At 43.4% G+C, this 16,982-nt stretch overlaps 2 protein-coding genes across 2 annotated transcripts; one reads left to right on the top strand and one right to left on the bottom strand.

Moving 5' to 3' along the window:
- Positions 1 to 236: 236 nt before the first annotated feature.
- On the bottom strand, positions 237 to 9,697 carry LOC118341482 (genetic suppressor element 1-like; the record flags this gene model as incomplete). Its single annotated transcript, XM_035679744.1, is given in 3 exon segments — positions 237 to 445; positions 7,491 to 7,688; positions 9,537 to 9,697. Coding segments are annotated over 3 exon segments (441 nt in total), but the record flags the coding sequence as incomplete, so codon positions are not given.
- Positions 9,698 to 9,821: 124 nt separating this feature from the next.
- LOC118341483 (fibronectin type-III domain-containing protein 3A-like) lies at positions 9,822 to 14,282 on the top strand. The gene is made up of 2 exons (XM_035679745.1): positions 9,822 to 10,738; positions 11,756 to 14,282. Exons 1-2 carry the CDS (start codon positions 10,676 to 10,678, stop codon positions 12,077 to 12,079), a joined length of 387 nt encoding a protein of 128 aa, XP_035535638.1. The 5' UTR covers positions 9,822 to 10,675; the 3' UTR covers positions 12,080 to 14,282.
- The last annotated feature ends 2,700 nt before the right edge of the window (positions 14,283 to 16,982 follow it).

Genomic DNA, 16,982 nt, shown 5'->3' with positions numbered 1-16,982 from the left:
TCTACAAAATCCATTAATCCCTCGAGAGCCTGTCTGTGTGCATATTTGTGCTAGCAGGCAAGCTGAAGAATGAGAACATTTGAATGTTGCTTTAACAGCCAGATAAAGAAAGGAAAATACAAAAAGAGAAAATACACTGGAACCTGAGACTTCAAAAAGAGCAACTGAAAGGAAAAAAGAGAAGTACGATAAAGGAAGAGAGCAGGCCCACGGTCAGTGTTTGAATGTGGTATTACCTGGCGTCCCTCGTTCCTCCAGAGGCCGTTGCTAGTCTTTGTTGGAGCAATGGTGACTACTGGTGGAGTGTTTGGCACGCTGTGACCCGCAGGGGGAACCAGGACAGGCCCCGGACCGAGGGGACCCCTCTTGGGAGTACTGACTGGAGAGCTGTGGTTGGTGGCTGGGGAGGACACTGGAGAGGACTCACTGCTGATGGAAGATGCAGCTGGAGAAAGACGGAGACAAGTGACATGAGTACAGTGAAAAGAAGAACAAAACAACCTAATAGTCTGTGCTTTGCTCTATTAATAAAAAGGCAAGTGTAACAACAGTACTGTATGATCCTGTAGCTCCTTCACTAGGGAATAAAATCAGATAAAAAGAAGGCTGCAGCACTACAATGGCAACAAATAATGTGCGCACACACACACTGAGTGTGCCAGATGGATGGCCCTGGGCCCCTATTATGAAGTGACAGTGATCAGGATGAGCAGCCCTGTGAGAGTCACACAGCCTTGACATGCAGGACACACACACACACACACACACCACAAGAACACACTGCTTGGGAGTGAACGGCCAAACTGAATGTATATACAGTCAGTGGCGCTTGCAGCCACACACAGAACTCCCCCTCCACCACACACACACACACAGCAGGTGGTGAAAAGCTGGCCCAATGAGCTTCTCTGCTGCGCTGTAGCTGTGCCACATTAACAAAGCCCTCCAGGGAAACCCTGTAGCGCAGGGTCACAGTCTGGTCACATGCCTTGCTTTCCACACATCTCGCTTTCTCTCTCTTTAGTTCCAAAGCTCGCATATGATACGCTCCCATTCTCATACGTATGTCACTGTGATTTTAATCTTTCCAAACTTACATCTTTACCTCTTCCCATACAGGCTACACCCTGTTCTTCTCAACCGTGTCCTCTGTTTCTTCCCTTCTATCTTTTATCTGTCCTTCTGTGTTCCCTTCTTTACTTTATTTTTCTTTGCTCTCTCCTGTATTTTAACCTGTGTGTTGTCTCTCTATTTCCTCTTGCTTCCTCTCCTCTTCTCCTGACAGTACAGTGTGCTGTATGTCTCCTTTGCTCAAAGCAAGCGCAGCATTACACAGTCAAACTGGGTCACAACCCTCTCAGTGGGACACACACTTCGGTGCTGCAGCAAGGACAGCAGGAGATGTGTGTGTGTGTGTGTGTGTGTGTGTGCGCTTTTTGCATCAACCTGCTTACATGCAGTCACGTAAAAAAACATAACAAAAAAAAACCTCAGGTCAGTTTCAGGTCTACTTCCCCTCCAATTATCGCCATCAGAACAAAAACCACAGATACCCAACTGCCATTTCTTTCCTACTTTGGTTTCCGTGGCAACATAACCTAACAGACAACGTCAGCTCATGATAGGTGCGGTCAGGATATTGACTGATTTTAAACACCTCACTCTAACTAATACCACTAAATAATGGAAAGAATCAATAATGGCAGTCAGGTGAATCTGAAAATCTATGTGTGAGTGGAGGTAGGAGCATCAAAGGGAGGTGGGGGACAAGAAGAAAAAAAGATGTGTGTGGAAAAAAATGGTGATAATACATGTGAGGTGAGACATGAAAATGAAAAATGATAGGAGACGGGGAGTGACTGGGAAAAAACTGCAAGTGAGAGTGCAAAAGAGGTGCGAGGTGAGGCGAGAGATATAGCAGCTAGGAAAGCAAAGAGATCTGGGGTGCAGATGGGTGAGTGGGTGGCGGGGACAGGGTTAGAAATATTGAGGTGGGGGAGGCATATCTTGTCTGCACAATGGCAATTAGTGGCCTAATCCCCTCCCCTCCACCCTCCTCACCTCTGAGAGCCATTACTCTCCTGTGCAAGACTAGGCCAATCAATAGCAGCCCACTCAGCCTGGGGAATGGAGCTACACTTAATACAGCTCTAGTGTCACAGCCTATTCACTCACCACACAGAGACACACACACACACACACACACACACACACTCACTCTCTCTCTCTCTCTCTCTCCCTCGCTCTCGCTCTCGAAATGCATACGCAAGGATGGGGGAACAAATAAGGCTGGAGGGAGGGAGGGAAGAGGTAGAGAGTAGAGGAGTGGGGGTGGTCACTGTGATTCTGAACTGCTAAGCAACAGACCTCCACTCCATCTATTTCTCTCACCCCCTCTCTTCCCATCTCCTCCTCTTCCTCCTCCTTTTCCATGTAGAGGCAAAGCAGACAGTAGAAGAGGCAGGGCAGACTAAATAATTAAGAGAGCAGGAAGAGAAACAGGTGAGGGGAAGAAGGAAATAAAAGAGACAAGGGCCATATACCAACGGCTTCTTCTTGCAGCATCTGTGTACATTTCTAGGCGTCCTTCCTCGACACGTACACATACACACTAAACACAAACACCTATTATCCCTCTATCCATTCCTCCTCCTCCTCCTCCTCTTCCTCTCAACACCCCACGCAACCACCACCCGCCCACCACGTCTTCATACACCCCAATTCCGTTTCCTTCTGTTCTTCAAACACAGTGCCTGCCAACCAGACATAAATCTGTCCGACGCAACGCACAATTTTCATGAACACATTTACAACACTTAAAGCTGGTAAGGGCTCAGGGAAACGTCCGAGAGAGTGTTTACATGTTTGCATGTGTGCATCTATGTATGTTTCACTTTTTCTTCCTGTTTAAATCACAGAAAGTCATGCATATCCATAAGCCTCTTTCCTTCGTCCCTCCTTTAGATTTCCTCTTGTCCATTTTAAACCCGCCTGCTCCAATTTCCATACCAATCCCTTTCTCCGCCCCTCCCTCACATCATGGTGCCATCTGATAGGGGAATAATCATGTATGAGGGATATGATTGGCACCAAGCTGGTGTCATTTCTGTCATATGTTCCTCCCCTTCCATCTTTACAGAGAGAAGATGGTCATACATGCTGGCCCTGTAGGGAGCCAGAGGAGGCAGAGAAGGAGGAGGAGTGAGGCACAGCCTTTGTCCCCAGAGTCTAAAATTGGCTCATCAGCTCTCAACCTGCACTTCATTAACTGTACTGATTGTCACTTGCTCGGTGTGTAGAGGTGTGAGTGTGGTGCTGTGATGGGGTCGGGGGAGAGGGACAGAAGAGGTAGAGACAGAAGGAAAGAGCAAGGAAAAGAGAGAAAGAAATCAAGTGCTGTCTCAGTCCCAAGCTGTGTGTGATTAATGTGAAGCTCCTTTCTCTATCGCCTCCTCTATTACCAGTCCCACTCTCCCAGACTGCCTCCACACTTGACCGCTCAAGCTGAGCCACACATGCGCACGCACACATACATACACAAGATACAACCAACAGCAGCAACAAACAAACAAACCAAGCTGTGGTCAGAGGCTGTGGCCAAGTGTCTCTGCACAGACTGCACCTTACACTTCAGCCACCGACCCAATCAAAAAGCCAAAAGAAGTCACCACAGCTCTTCAGCAGGCTCTTTCATTCAATGGCAGGGTCCAGCAGCCGTAGAAGTGAATCCCACTGGATGACTAAGCCTTGATAGGAAGACAACACTACACAAAAATGTTTTAGTGTTGCCAAATGGCCCCTACCAATTCTCTGCCACCACCACCTCCACTACTGCCAAAACAGCCAAGCATAGCCAGCCCCCAGCCCTGCCAGGCAGAAGGTGCTCTCCTCCACCCCGCCAACACACCCACCTCACCCCATCCCACCCCGCCTCCTCCACCCGCCTCCCTCCCAGCATGCATTACAACAACATCAGCACTTAATTAAACAGTCCATTTCACACCTGGTGTGCATAGCAGTGCCCAGCCAACCCTGCATCCATATGCCACCCCACCAGCACACACTAGCACAAGCCTCAACACGTGCACTCTAACACACACAAACATCCCCACACTTACAGACACACAATAACCACTGATGCACACAAACACCGCACACACCTGCTACTACAGTCTTGGCCACGCACTGACAACACACCACAAAGCCTGTAATCTGCATCACTGAGTGGGGGGAGGGGAGAAACGCACTGTGTGTGTTGCTGTGCCAGCGAGGGAAAGAAAGACAGTACAAGATGGCGGATCGAAATAAGAAGAGCAATCCTCTGTGCTTTCTGCTGACTGTACAAACTGTATATTATGCTTAAATGCTGCTTTGCTACTGAACAGAGTCATGAGAGGTGTAAGGTTGCTCTGTATGGAGAGAGAGAAGGGGAAAGTAAATGAGCTTGTTTGTGAGTGTTTCAGGGACAGTCACAGCCTGAAGGGTTTTGCCTTCAAGAAACACACACACACACTGAGCACAGTGAGCCTGTGTGAGCTCCAGGCAGGCTCCAGATGGAGAGGTCAGAGACACACTGCCCCGCTGTCCCAGCATGCTCTGGGCTCCCAGAAACAAGGGGAGCCTCTGGCCACACACATACACACACGCACAAACACACACACGCACTGTTGTACAATGTGACAAACACGTCAGGTTTCACAAATCTGCTAATTACTTCCAATATCTCTTTTTTTCCCAGCACATTCATTTCCATCTACATTGTACACCTTTATTCTCCTTCTCTTCATTCTCTCTCCAGGCAGTGTACTACAGTTGGTATAAACACTGTCATGAAATTCTGGTGGTGTGTGTGTGTCTACAAGTGTGTAAGGAGAAACAACTGCTAGGATTAAACCCAGGTCTGCCTAATTAATCAGATACCAGCAGGCCTTCCTTTTTGTGGCAGTGTGTTATCTGTGTCTGTGTGTGTTGTGTGTTTGGGCACACATGTGAGTGCTATCGTGTGTGTGTTCATGTGAGTGTTCATGGGATGAGAGTGTGTCCTTTACGCTGCTCTGATACTCATTATCCATCACCTCCCCTCTTCAGTGCAGCACTGGGTACACAGAGCTATTCATTATACTCACGACAGACAAGTGACGACGTATGTGTCTGTATGTGTATGTGGGTGTGTGTGTGTGTGGGTGTGTGGGTGTGTGTATAAACAGCAGCCGTGCTCAGGGTCTTAAATCAGTTCAGCAGCCAGTGGCAGTAATACTAGTTCTCAAACCTAACTAATTCCTCTAGGCCTTAGGACACTGAGTCACGGCACATATATACTGCGCTACTCACCTCAAAGCATCAACATTAGGGTGACAGAGAGAGACAGAGGGAGAGAAAGAGAGGTTGAGTCAAAGTAGCTAATGAAAGGACAGCAGGCTGCAGCAAGCTAAGAAATCACGAGGCTTACACAAGTTGCAAAGACAACTGTTTGCATGTGTGGGGGTGTTTGGGTGTGTGTGTTGCCTATAAATACAGGCTCTGCAGACAGAGAGGTGACTGGAGCTCCAGGGGCTACATGCCGCTCTGCCCACCCTGGAGCCTATGCTCGTAACACAGGCAGAGTTGCCCCTTATGTCTGATGGTTGACTCACCCAGACATCTCTGCCTACTCCAGCCAAGCAGCACAGTCAGCGGGCCTCAAAAATAACAAAGGGGCTTTTTTGTGCTTTTAATAAAAAGGTGGTAGAGCTTAATCAGACAGGATCTGGTGTCTGTTTGTATGACAAATACACAGGCAGGAGCTCTCTGCCTTAGTAGATTGTGAATTACAAACAGAACGGTGCACACTTATGCTCACTTCGCAATACAATGAGAAATAAAAAAGCAGAGGTTATTAAGAGGAGATTAAAAAAAAACATGACTAAGAACACAATCCTTGTGATCTCCAGCTGCAACGGACAGAAAGAGGATAAACAAGAGATAAGGAGGAAAAATTCCAATAAAAAAAAAAGGTGAGTCCACAATAAAATAAAAAGGCAGGACTGAACTCTGCAAATGGATTTTTCTTTTTGATAGGAGACAGAGCGAGAAAATAATCGGGCTGGCATGTAAGGTTGAGGGAGTGAAAAGAGATGAAGGGGAGAAGGATTGAGAGGGAGGTGAGGAGAGGTTGGAGCAGAGTGCTCTCTCTCTGTGTGTGGGTAATAAATCATTTGCAGGGTTCTGGGACCCAGGTTGCAGTGGGCTGGGGAGCAAGGTATCCAGGGACAGCCAGGAAGGAGGGGACCATCTGATTTAAGAGCCAGAGCAAGGGTGGACAGCTGGGGTAGCTGGGCCTCTCTGTGGAGCCAAGGCATAGAGCCACACACATATATGGACACACAAATGTACACACTCTTAATAAACTCCACAATGAGAATCTTGCTACTGATGTGCTCTGCTGTGTGAATTCTGCTTTGAGCGATTGTTTGTATGTTTTACCTAGTATAATTAAGGAACACTGGGCACATGGGTTTGGAAACTACTTGCATTCAAATGTGTATTAAAGACCAGGTTTGCATTTACCAAACACACAGGAAATAAAGAAGAAACCAGAAACCCACAAAGCCCTCCTTGAGCATTTACAGAAAACGACATTTGCATGAATCTTTAAACAAGCTTGTTTCAGACTTGAAGGGACAGTTTAGAATTTCTGACATATGGTTGTATGAGTTGATAACCAGCAATTCAACCACCTGATGCGCATTTAATACTCATACAACCACAGGATAGAGCCCGAAGAGATGAATTCTATGGCACGTTTCATGTGTGTGACAAGGATGATTGTATGAAGGGGAATTATAACACTATCATACACACATTGACAAGCACACCAAAGTGTACGTGCACTCACACACAGCACATTAAGTGGGTCAGCTAGAGTGGCTCCTCTTCATCCCAGTATCTCCAGGGAGAGCAACTAATTCAATTCTGTGTGGATATTATCCCATTACTATTAGCAGTTCTGCAATCAGCTACACAAACTGGCCACACACACAAAGACCAAAAAGACAACCACACACATACAGGATACAGGACGTACAGAACACCTAATCCATTAGGTTTACAGGTAAGGGTTAGGGAGCTGGATGTAACAATACATTTAGCTCTTACTATGGTTTGATACACGATACGGTACTAGGAAATATTTTGCAGTCAGACATAACGACTAAACCATGTTGAGAGAATATGAAACCCAACGGCAAACCATCAGTGGTAAGTCAACTTTTAAACCTTTCAAGATGTTTTAATAACGTTAAAATAAACACTCAGTTCCATTGTCAAACAAAAACGAGATGTTTACACAACCTGTTTTCATCTGATTATAAATTCACACTTGACAAGTAGCGCAAAGAGATGGATTGTCACCATTTTCTTCATGAATTATACAGCCAAAAAATGCTGTCATACTTAAAAGTTGACAGCGTCATGAGTGTCACATCCCTGTAGTCCAGGCTGTGTGGCTTTACCTCGAGGTTCTTCAGCCTGTTTGGCCAGTTTACGGAGGGCTGCAGCAAATCCAGAGTGAGCAGACTGGGTGGCTGGGCTTCCATTGGCTACGATGGAGCCGTTGAGAGGCGACGGGGTGAGTGGGCTGACCGTCGCCGTGGTACGGGTCGCCGTGGAGATCATTCCTAACGATGGTGACTTTGGCTCATGGCTCATGCCTACCAATGGACAGAAGGGAGGAGAATGAGAAAGTATTAATAAGCAATATTGCATTGAGATGAAAGAACCAAAGGAAAACTTAAGACATAGAAAGACGAATGCAGACAAATGAGAACATAGTAAGGCGAATAGCTCTTTCTTTGGACATAGAGATAGTCAAGGCAAAGTGTGGTGCTGAGTATCTGTTTGTGACAGCTGGGGCGGATGGGAATTGGTGGTGTGAGGGGCAGAGGGGCTTAGGGTCAGAGGTGAGAGGTTAGGAGGGCGGGTCACCCCTTCCCTTGCTCAAAGAGCTCCCGTCTGGCTGCGTGTCTGCCAGAGATCCATGGTCACAGTTTACACAACAGCTCCTCCAAGCATGCTCCGGAACTACCAGGGTGACTTTATTTCTTGGTGGCAGTATATTATAGTGCTGTGTATGTTAACAAATTCAGCGTAAACACATCCAGTTTAACAAATTAGCAACTCAATGGCTCCCTCACGCAACTATCACTTAAGAAAAAGATACTGAGTTTTGATCCAATTAATGCTGCCAGAGGTGCTACTAAGACCCTTCTTGAATCAAGAAGCTGCCAGCTGGATATTCCTGAATGTAGATGAGTTTTTAATGAATTTGGGGATTTCTTGAGTTAAGTGTTTTTAGACTTACAGAGCGTTCAGTTCTATCCCAAAAGAAAAGTCTTCAGCAGCGAAAAGGGTGATTCTTATGTGTGCCATGTCTCTTTCTGGCTTTCAAGAGCTATGTGGTGGTTGGAGAGGGAGAGAAGGTGAGGAGGGTTGAGACGGCTGTCCCTTTCCTTCCTGTGTGTGTGTGTGTGTGTGTGTGTGTGTGTATGCGTGTTGAAAGGCGACACCCTGTTGACAGCCCCTCTGTCAGTGGAATCCCTAAATGCCAAATGCAAGGCGTGTGATAGCCTTACGTGCTTGAGCAAAACACACACACACATACACACACAAAAATTAAGGGTGGCTCAGAGGACAGAGTAAGTTCAGCCTAGCGTATTGTGTGTGTTATAGGTATTAACTGTTAAACCAAAACACACACACACACACACACGGTGGGGATTTTTTAGAATCCTCCTTAAATCAACAATCAAAGTAAATTTTCAGCTTAACAAGCACTTCTAAGACAAAAACACACAGAAATAAAAAGATGCTTACTAATAGTATATCAATAGCACAATTAGATAAGTAGGAGTTATATCCAAGTTCACCCCAGAGGCTGAGAGAGCTATAAAAATATCATGTTCCCTCCTGAGAGTTTGTGTGCGTGTGTAATGTGCATGTGTTTGAGTGGACACACAGCGGCAAGTCAGGCATGAAAGAGTGAATAACATTCCCAACACCTCTTGAGTTGTCCTGCCTGTAACCTCCCAGTTACCCAGTGCACTCCGAATGAACCCAGCACACAATTAATAATGGAATCAACAATGACTACTGTCTGAACAACACACAGTGCCATTGAGAGGCTAGCAAACAAGCAAAAACACACACACACACCGACTGCCCAGTCCGGTGATGTGACGTTGACAAGACACTAGAGCACTGCTTCTCCCTCCCTCTCTAGAGAAAGTCAGAAAAAAAGTCAGAGAAGGGAGTAAAAGAAATACACACTGAACTTTTTCGTAGAACTAACATACTATAGTGACAGAGCCCACTGTGTTTAAAGCCTGTATCAACCGCACACATAAAACCACAGTACAGACAGACATAGACAAGACAGACAAGCAACACAGCTTGACGAAGACACGCACAGAGGCACATATCCGGAGGTCTGGCAGTGGTTCATGACCCGCCCCACCACCCCCCTCTTCTCATAGATTAAAAGCGTGGCCGAAGCTCCTTACTGCACAAAGGAGTGGAGCCTCCTGGATCCCCCATGGCTGCATCTTCACGTTGAGCCCAGCCCAGCACACACCGGCAGCCACCGACAGGACACACACCATCTTCCTCTTCCTCCTTCACTCTCTCTCTCGCTCTCTGTCTCTCTATCTCCCCAATGTGGATCAGCTCTTATTATCTTTACAAACACTCACTGCTGACATACAGGCAGCCAGTCTGTGCTCAGCTTTTAACCTCAGTTGACCCAAGTTTGACTTGCATTTGATCAAGATCCAGTAGCCCGAGATTCACTTGTCGACTGTCATCATGAGTCAGGTTGTTCAGCGCTGTGGTCTTGTCTCAAACAGCCTCTGCAAAGCCTCTTTTGATCCTACATGTTGAAGTCAGTAATGAGGACGTGGGTTTTATTCTCAGTGCGGCACCTCTTTTGAATCCGGCATGTGCCAGTTTGTCAGTGTTACTCAACAGTGTTTGTCTCCCCACACAGTGAAGTGGACTCTCAACCGTTAACTGTTTGAATTCAGACTATCCATTTAAAGGCTAACATTATTTTATTGCTTATTTTAATTTTGCTTAAAATGCTACCTATCTTAAGAAGAGCATGACTCATAGTTATGGCACTATACTGAAGAACTAAGGTTACATGTAGTCTAGAATTAATTCTCAATTCATTAGCTGAGTCATTGTACATTCATTAAAGCAATTTCTCTTGTAGTAAAGCAAAAGGGTTCTGTAACCACCCCACTTTAAGAAAAGTCCTCCAAACTGATTCAAACAGAACGTTCACAGCAGATATGAAATGTTGGAAGTTTCTTCTATTTTGTTTTTGTTTAATATTCAAGAATTTAAGTTACAACCAGTTTTAGCAAATGTGTTTTTGTTATAAATTCTAACCCCGAGGATTGTTTTGATAGATTACACTGCATGAGTTCAAACCAAATAGTGTTGTGCTAGTAGTGTTTGACACATCTCAATGGCAGCGATGTCAGGTTGATCGATGTGATTGATTTTAAATTTGATATCTGGTGGCAGACGTTCCTTCAGTGTACCTTTCATTACATCTGCACTCGCTCCCCCCCCAGCCCCTAAAGTGGAGCGTCTGGATGACAACTCCTGCGAAGTCACATGGGAGGCCCTGCTGCCCATGAAGGGGGACCCGATCATCTACACCTTGCAGTGCATGATGGGAAACTCTGAGTTTAAACAGGTACGGACGCTGTTGTGTGAAGGTTCGGTTGCTCCCTCTTGTATTTGTGTCCTTACCTTCAGCTGACCTGCCATTCATCACAGTGGCCTTTTTATGCAGATCAAGATACAGATGGATCCGGGGGCCTTAATGTTTTCACAGTGGCTTTGCAGCATGCTGTGTTAGTCACTGCTGGCTTTAAATTGCCCATTATGCAAAGGTCATTGATCAATGAGGTATCCCAGGTGTCTAGCCCCTGCCAAGCACATTCATCCCTCTCGCTGGCCTCCAGACCTGTTAACGTGGAGTAATGGCCTCTGCAGGCTTATGCTAATCTTGCCACATCATACATGGCAATTGGATCAGGGAGTTGAAATATGTGGCTGCCACCCCACATGAGTTTGATGTTTGTTGTCAGTCTCAGTGGCCTAGACTCAAAAAGCCCATGTTTAATATCAGGGAATTTTTCCTTTTCTGTGGATAGGAGTTTCTTTGCACCAACACAACTAGTGTAATTTGGCTTGTGGATAAATCATTTTTAGACTTTTGCTAGTTTACTACAAAAACTGCTTGTAGCCTCCTCCGGTAGTTGTCTCCAATTGTTTCTTTGTTTATGACATTGCAATCTATAAGAATAACTGAATGTAATGAATTCAGTTTTAGGCAGTTTTAGATTCAAGTTCAAGAAAGTGTCACTCTACCAATCAAACAGACCAGGTTCAGCGTCAGCTGTGCAAACAGCTAAGGCAGATGGCTTCCCCCTGCATCCAAGGCAACAAACAGCATAACTGCAAATAGTTGGTGAAAGCTGAATGAGGGACAGTTTTTTTCCATAATGCCTGACACTAACGGAATACTTCATCCAGTTGGTTCAATTCAATTCACTAATTTAATTCCACCAATATTGTCATAAGTAATTTGTGTGCACTTAAGAAAAAATTTCACAATATCGCACTCCATAGCAAAATACAAAACGTAATTTTTCACTCTTATTCTCCGTTTTTAATCATTTCTTCTCCTCTTCCTTCCCGTTTGAAGGCGTACAAAGGCTCTGCCACATCCTTCCATGTTCAGAACCTCCAGCCCAACAGCGACTACCGTTTCCGTGTGTGCGCTATCAGGCAGTGCCAGGACGCCCCTGAGCTGAGCGGCCCCTACAGCACCACAGTGACCCTCTCCCCCCAGCGGAACGACATGGCGGTGGGCGGCGGTGCGACTGGCTCGGGATCCAGGGCCGGCACAGAGTCCAACCGAGCCAGACGAAGCCTGACGGACGAGCAGTGCGCGTTCCTCCTCCTCATGGTTTTCGCCGTCATTGCCATTCTCATTGCTTTTGTCATCCAGTACTTTGTTATTAAATGAGCAGTTTGCGCACCCAGTTGCAGGGTTATAGCTTTATTCTTTCCCCCTTTCTCTGTTGTTTTGTATTCTTTGTTTTGTACTTACTGTTTTCTGTTGTCAACAGAGTAATCCCGTTACGAGCAGGAAGGAAGGCTTTTGAGTGAGAGCTGAATAGCAGTTAAAATGAAGGATGTAACACCTTATTCAGCACGTGTTATACCTTCCTGACTATCCTGCCTTTGTCACCCTGTGGTATCTGTTGTTCAGTTCAGAATTCTGTTCCTTCATGATCAGCTTCCTGCGCAAAAGAAACTCAGAATGAGCAGGGATATGGTTTATTTTGGGGAGAGGGTCGGGAGGGAAGGGGCGCTTCGACTCATGTTCTTGTTGACTAAATATATATATATATATATATTTATATATGTGTGTATATATATATATATATATATATGTGTGTGTGTGTATAGAAATAGTCATTATTTATATTTCCATTAATGTGTCCAGTATGAAACTGTTTTTGATAGATGTGTTCCAAAAATAGTATGTAGGTGTGTCATTAGCCTATGTGCTATTTGATCCTGGGACCTGGTGGGCCAGTGTTTGCACAGTGGGGTGTGTGTGTCCAGATGTGTATACTGTACGTAGTTAGTGCCACAGAGGTACACGGCTGGGAGGGCTTCAGGGCCAGATGAAGGGACTTAACCCCCTGCTGGAGTTTAAGGGGTCTAGTGAGAGAAGAAACAGAAATGAAAATCTTGTTCACAATATAGAACGTTCATTTAGCACTTTCCAATCTTTTTGATGTTCAGAATGTTTAAGGATGCAAAAATGACTGGAGAAATGTTAGTATATTTTTGTACAGTAAAGACACAAGGACCTGTAAGTTTGAGGGAAAAAAAATGCTCAGTATGATTAGAAAACAAACAAAAACCAAACTAACAGTGAATTCTAATTATTTTTACTATCATATAGTTATACTGCTGCTTTACTCCGAAATATTGTTGTTCAGCACAAAAAATGTATGCTTACTTGTATGTTTTGTTTTATTTTGTTTTTTGTTTTTCCCCAGTAATTGATTTTGCACCTTAGTGAAAGGAAACCTTGACTGACTGCGTCTTGGTCTTGTGATGCATTTTATAGAACACACTTTGAGATTGTGCAAGCCCTACTTGTGTTTTGGGTGTTTTAAAAGTTGTAGTACCACATAATGTGTCACTGAAACAGCTGATCTATCTCAGCAAGAAAAAAACGGAGGAAAAAAAAGTATGTACCAGTTGTTTCAGAGGCCTTAATTGGAGAGGAAAAAAATCTCGGGAGAATTTTCTTAATTTCTCTTAAGTTTCTATGTTTTTCTTTTAGTGTTAGAAAACACTAAAATGTGTTTTATTTACTTTTATTTTTGCAACATTTATTTGATGTTAGTAAACCTACGTAATCAGGAGAGAAATGGAAAGTAGTTCTATGTATTACTTATGATTTCTTTTGATTTCTTTTGTCAAGTCAAACATGTGTGAAGTATATTTTTTTATAATATTGAAGTAATATAAGTTAATACTCTCCAGAGAAAATAATAAATCCTGAGTACTCATGAATCATGGAACGCAAATGGCAGATACAAAAATGTGTTATATCATGTACTTCCTGTGAATCTAAATTTGCCTTTTCTCTGTGTGTTAAGTATTTGTAACAGATTGCCAGTGCTGAGTTTTCAGTTGTAATCTGGCTGTAGGGTCTAGTGTTGTTTGGTTTTGGGCAGATAATTGCTGTTGCAACCATAAAAATGAAATACAGGTACCTTGCAAAACGTCTTGGATAATTACATGATTTGGTCTTTCAGACATTCTGCAAATGTCTTCTCTTTGTCATTTAAAGAATTCAAATTCCTATTTTTGATAGCGATTGCAACGTGTGCCATTTTAACACCTCTTCACCCAGGGCTTACTACCTTTGGTTGGAGAGATTAACAAAATGCTACAAAAATGAGTAAAATATGCACAAAAATAGAGACCATTTTTATGTAATTTTAATGTTTGCAGTTACCTCATACACCGTACATTCCAAAATGAAAATTTGTTATACTATACATACTACCAGACATATCACTTTAAAATGTTCGTTATGGGAAAAATGTATAATCATAGATATGTATCAAAAGTGTATCTGTATAGCCATGATATCTACAAAGGATCCATGCACAATAAAAGATTTATAATTCTTAATCATGTTGGAAGTTTGGGCATATATTTGTGTTCGCATTACTCATCAGTTATGACATAGCAATGGAAATACTTGTTTTTGATTGGCTGCCAGGTGGCTGTTGAAAATGTATACCAGGAAATTAACAGTTTCATTTATATATCTGTATCAATAACTAATAAGAAAATGAATAGTCAGCTATTCTGGAAATCCATCCATTGTTTTAAGGTTTTTTATAATTGAATATTTTTATGGGTTTGGACTGTTGGTTTAACAAAATCGTTGTAGATTTTTCAACATTTTCGGATGATTTATAGACTTTAAACTAATCAAAAGAAAAAATAAGAAATTATTTGTTAGTTGGAGCCCAAAATGATAGCAACAGTAGGTGTATTTACCTCAATTGCTAACCTACTCTGCTGAAACAGACTTAACCCCGGGTTCAGCTGACTAGAAACAAACTTAAAAAAGAAAACAAAAAGGGACCACAGTCTCTCAGGTGGTAGGCGGCAATGGCATGAGTAAGTGCAGTAATACACTCAGAGGTGTATTGATATAGAAAATAATTAATGAGGATGTCCCACACCATTGTTTGCTTCTGCATTATCCATTATTTTCATATAGATCATATTATAATTACATAACATGAGAGAGCAGAACATGAAAGCAGAGAGAGCATGTTCCTGCCCAGACCTGGAGAGACTGATCCATGTGCAAAAATTGTACTTGATCATTTCTATGTATAACTTTTGAAAATGAAAGCTTAGTGTTGATGCAAGTATAGTTGACAGTTGTATGGCCCAGCCACTGTGTCAAAAATCTAAAGTTTGACCGATAATTAAATACCTTATATGAAACCAAAAAACAGAGATAAAAGAAAAGACATGTACAGGGACTCTGAAGGGACTCTAATCTATAGCTATTATGTTTTAGTTAAACAAAGGGACATGAATACAAAAACTTTTCCCAACATAAATGAAATGAGCTCCACATTATGGAGCCAATCTACCAGCCAGTACGTACAGTCTTCAGGCTGAAAGCAAATCAAAGGACTTTGATTTTATTAAAAAATCTGCATTGCTGGAATACAGCTATTGTATTTTCACAGATGATAACGGCAGGTGGCCAACATCATCCCCCTAAACCAAGATTAAAAATACAGAAGGTTCGAAATCTGAATGGAAAAATCTTCTATCCTTTTGTTTCCCCAGATCTACTTCCTCCTTATCTCCTCTTTCATTGTCTCTCAAGGTAAGAAAACTTAAAGAATATAATCACCTACCAAACAAGCATAGAATATCAAGAATTCAAATCCTAATCATTAAAGGGATACTTCCTCTGTCTGGTCTGGAGTTCAGCACTTTTGCCACACCTCACAGTATTAACTGTGTGTATTGTGTGTGTGTGTGTGTGTGTGTGTGTCAGAAACACTGCTGAATGAAAGCTTCTGGACTACGAGTTTCTGTTCACTGCTCAAGCACACCTAAGTGGCATAAGCAAGAGAGCCATGATTAATGAGGGTGAAAGTGGGCTTACTCGTCTCAGTCACCATTCTCTGTACAACATTATCTCTTGTTGAGAGACAGACTGGATCCTCTTTTTAAAAAAAACACAAAAAACGGGCAAACAAGCTTTCCCTGTCGTGTTGCTTTGACAGGAAGTAAACAATGACAGAGGAGGGACGTTCCTGCTGCCCCTCTGAGGTCAAGTGTCACATCTGACTGTGGGTCAGTTCAGTGTAAACACACAAATACACCCTGACGTCAGTGTGACTCTTGTAACAAAGATTCATTTAGATCTAATGGATGTGGTGGCTCGGAACCAACAGAGCACACTGCTGGTCATCCAGCAGGTCATCCAGGCTTTGGTGATTAATGTGACACAAAATAGGAAAACCTGTAGATCAAGAAATACACCTCTGCGCATGTTCATGACGTTACCTTCTACTTGCAACACACAAGTTGGCATAGCATTCAGTTCACACACAAAGTGAGACAACAATTATCCAGACTGTGCACTGACTTGTTGGAGGTTGCAGTAAAATAAAGCTTGTATTCTCACACTGAAAATCCATTTGGAAGAACTCACACAAGTCTCACAGATAAAGGGTTAGGGTGAGCTTAAATCCAATGCCCCACTCATTCACTGTCTACAGAGAAAAGCTAGATTCTTGTGGGATTTTGACCTTTTTAGGCCCTGGTTACACCTCTAGGTAATGACCAAAGTTTATTCTTAAAATGAAATTCCTCTTTAACCAGCATTGTTGAAGGTTTATTATAACAAGCCTGATTGGTATCTTGTGGGTGAAAAGGAAGAGATGAGCTCGTGGGTGTGTGGAGTGATGAAGCCAAGCAGAGAGACAGATGGGGCTGGTGGACAATTAAGCATAGACAGAACTCATTTTTTTAGTGACTACTTCCAGACAGCTTGGAAAACACACTGGGATTTCAGTGATTGATGCATTAATTAATAAAATTATAGGCCTCTTTTTATGTGTGTTTCTTATGTATTTATGCTCGGCCCAGATTAATATGATCCTCAATCTGCATTTATTTATTTCAGAGGAGGGGAGGGGGGTGTTCCCTCAAATCTTATTCCCCTCCATGTTATGCCTTTTACCTTCCTCAGTTCCGTCATCATTTGATTATGAACATTACTTAGACACACACACACACACACACACACACACACACACACACAGCAGACAACCCCCCTGTTGCTCCCTGAC

This window comes from Morone saxatilis, unplaced genomic scaffold (assembly GCF_004916995.1).
Source record: "Morone saxatilis isolate NCDOM2014 unplaced genomic scaffold, NCSU_SB_2.0 Contig8, whole genome shotgun sequence".
NCBI lineage: Eukaryota > Metazoa > Chordata > Actinopteri > Moronidae > Morone > Morone saxatilis.
The sequence above is the reverse complement of the archived record's forward strand: the minus strand, read 5'-3'. Positions and strand labels throughout refer to the sequence as shown.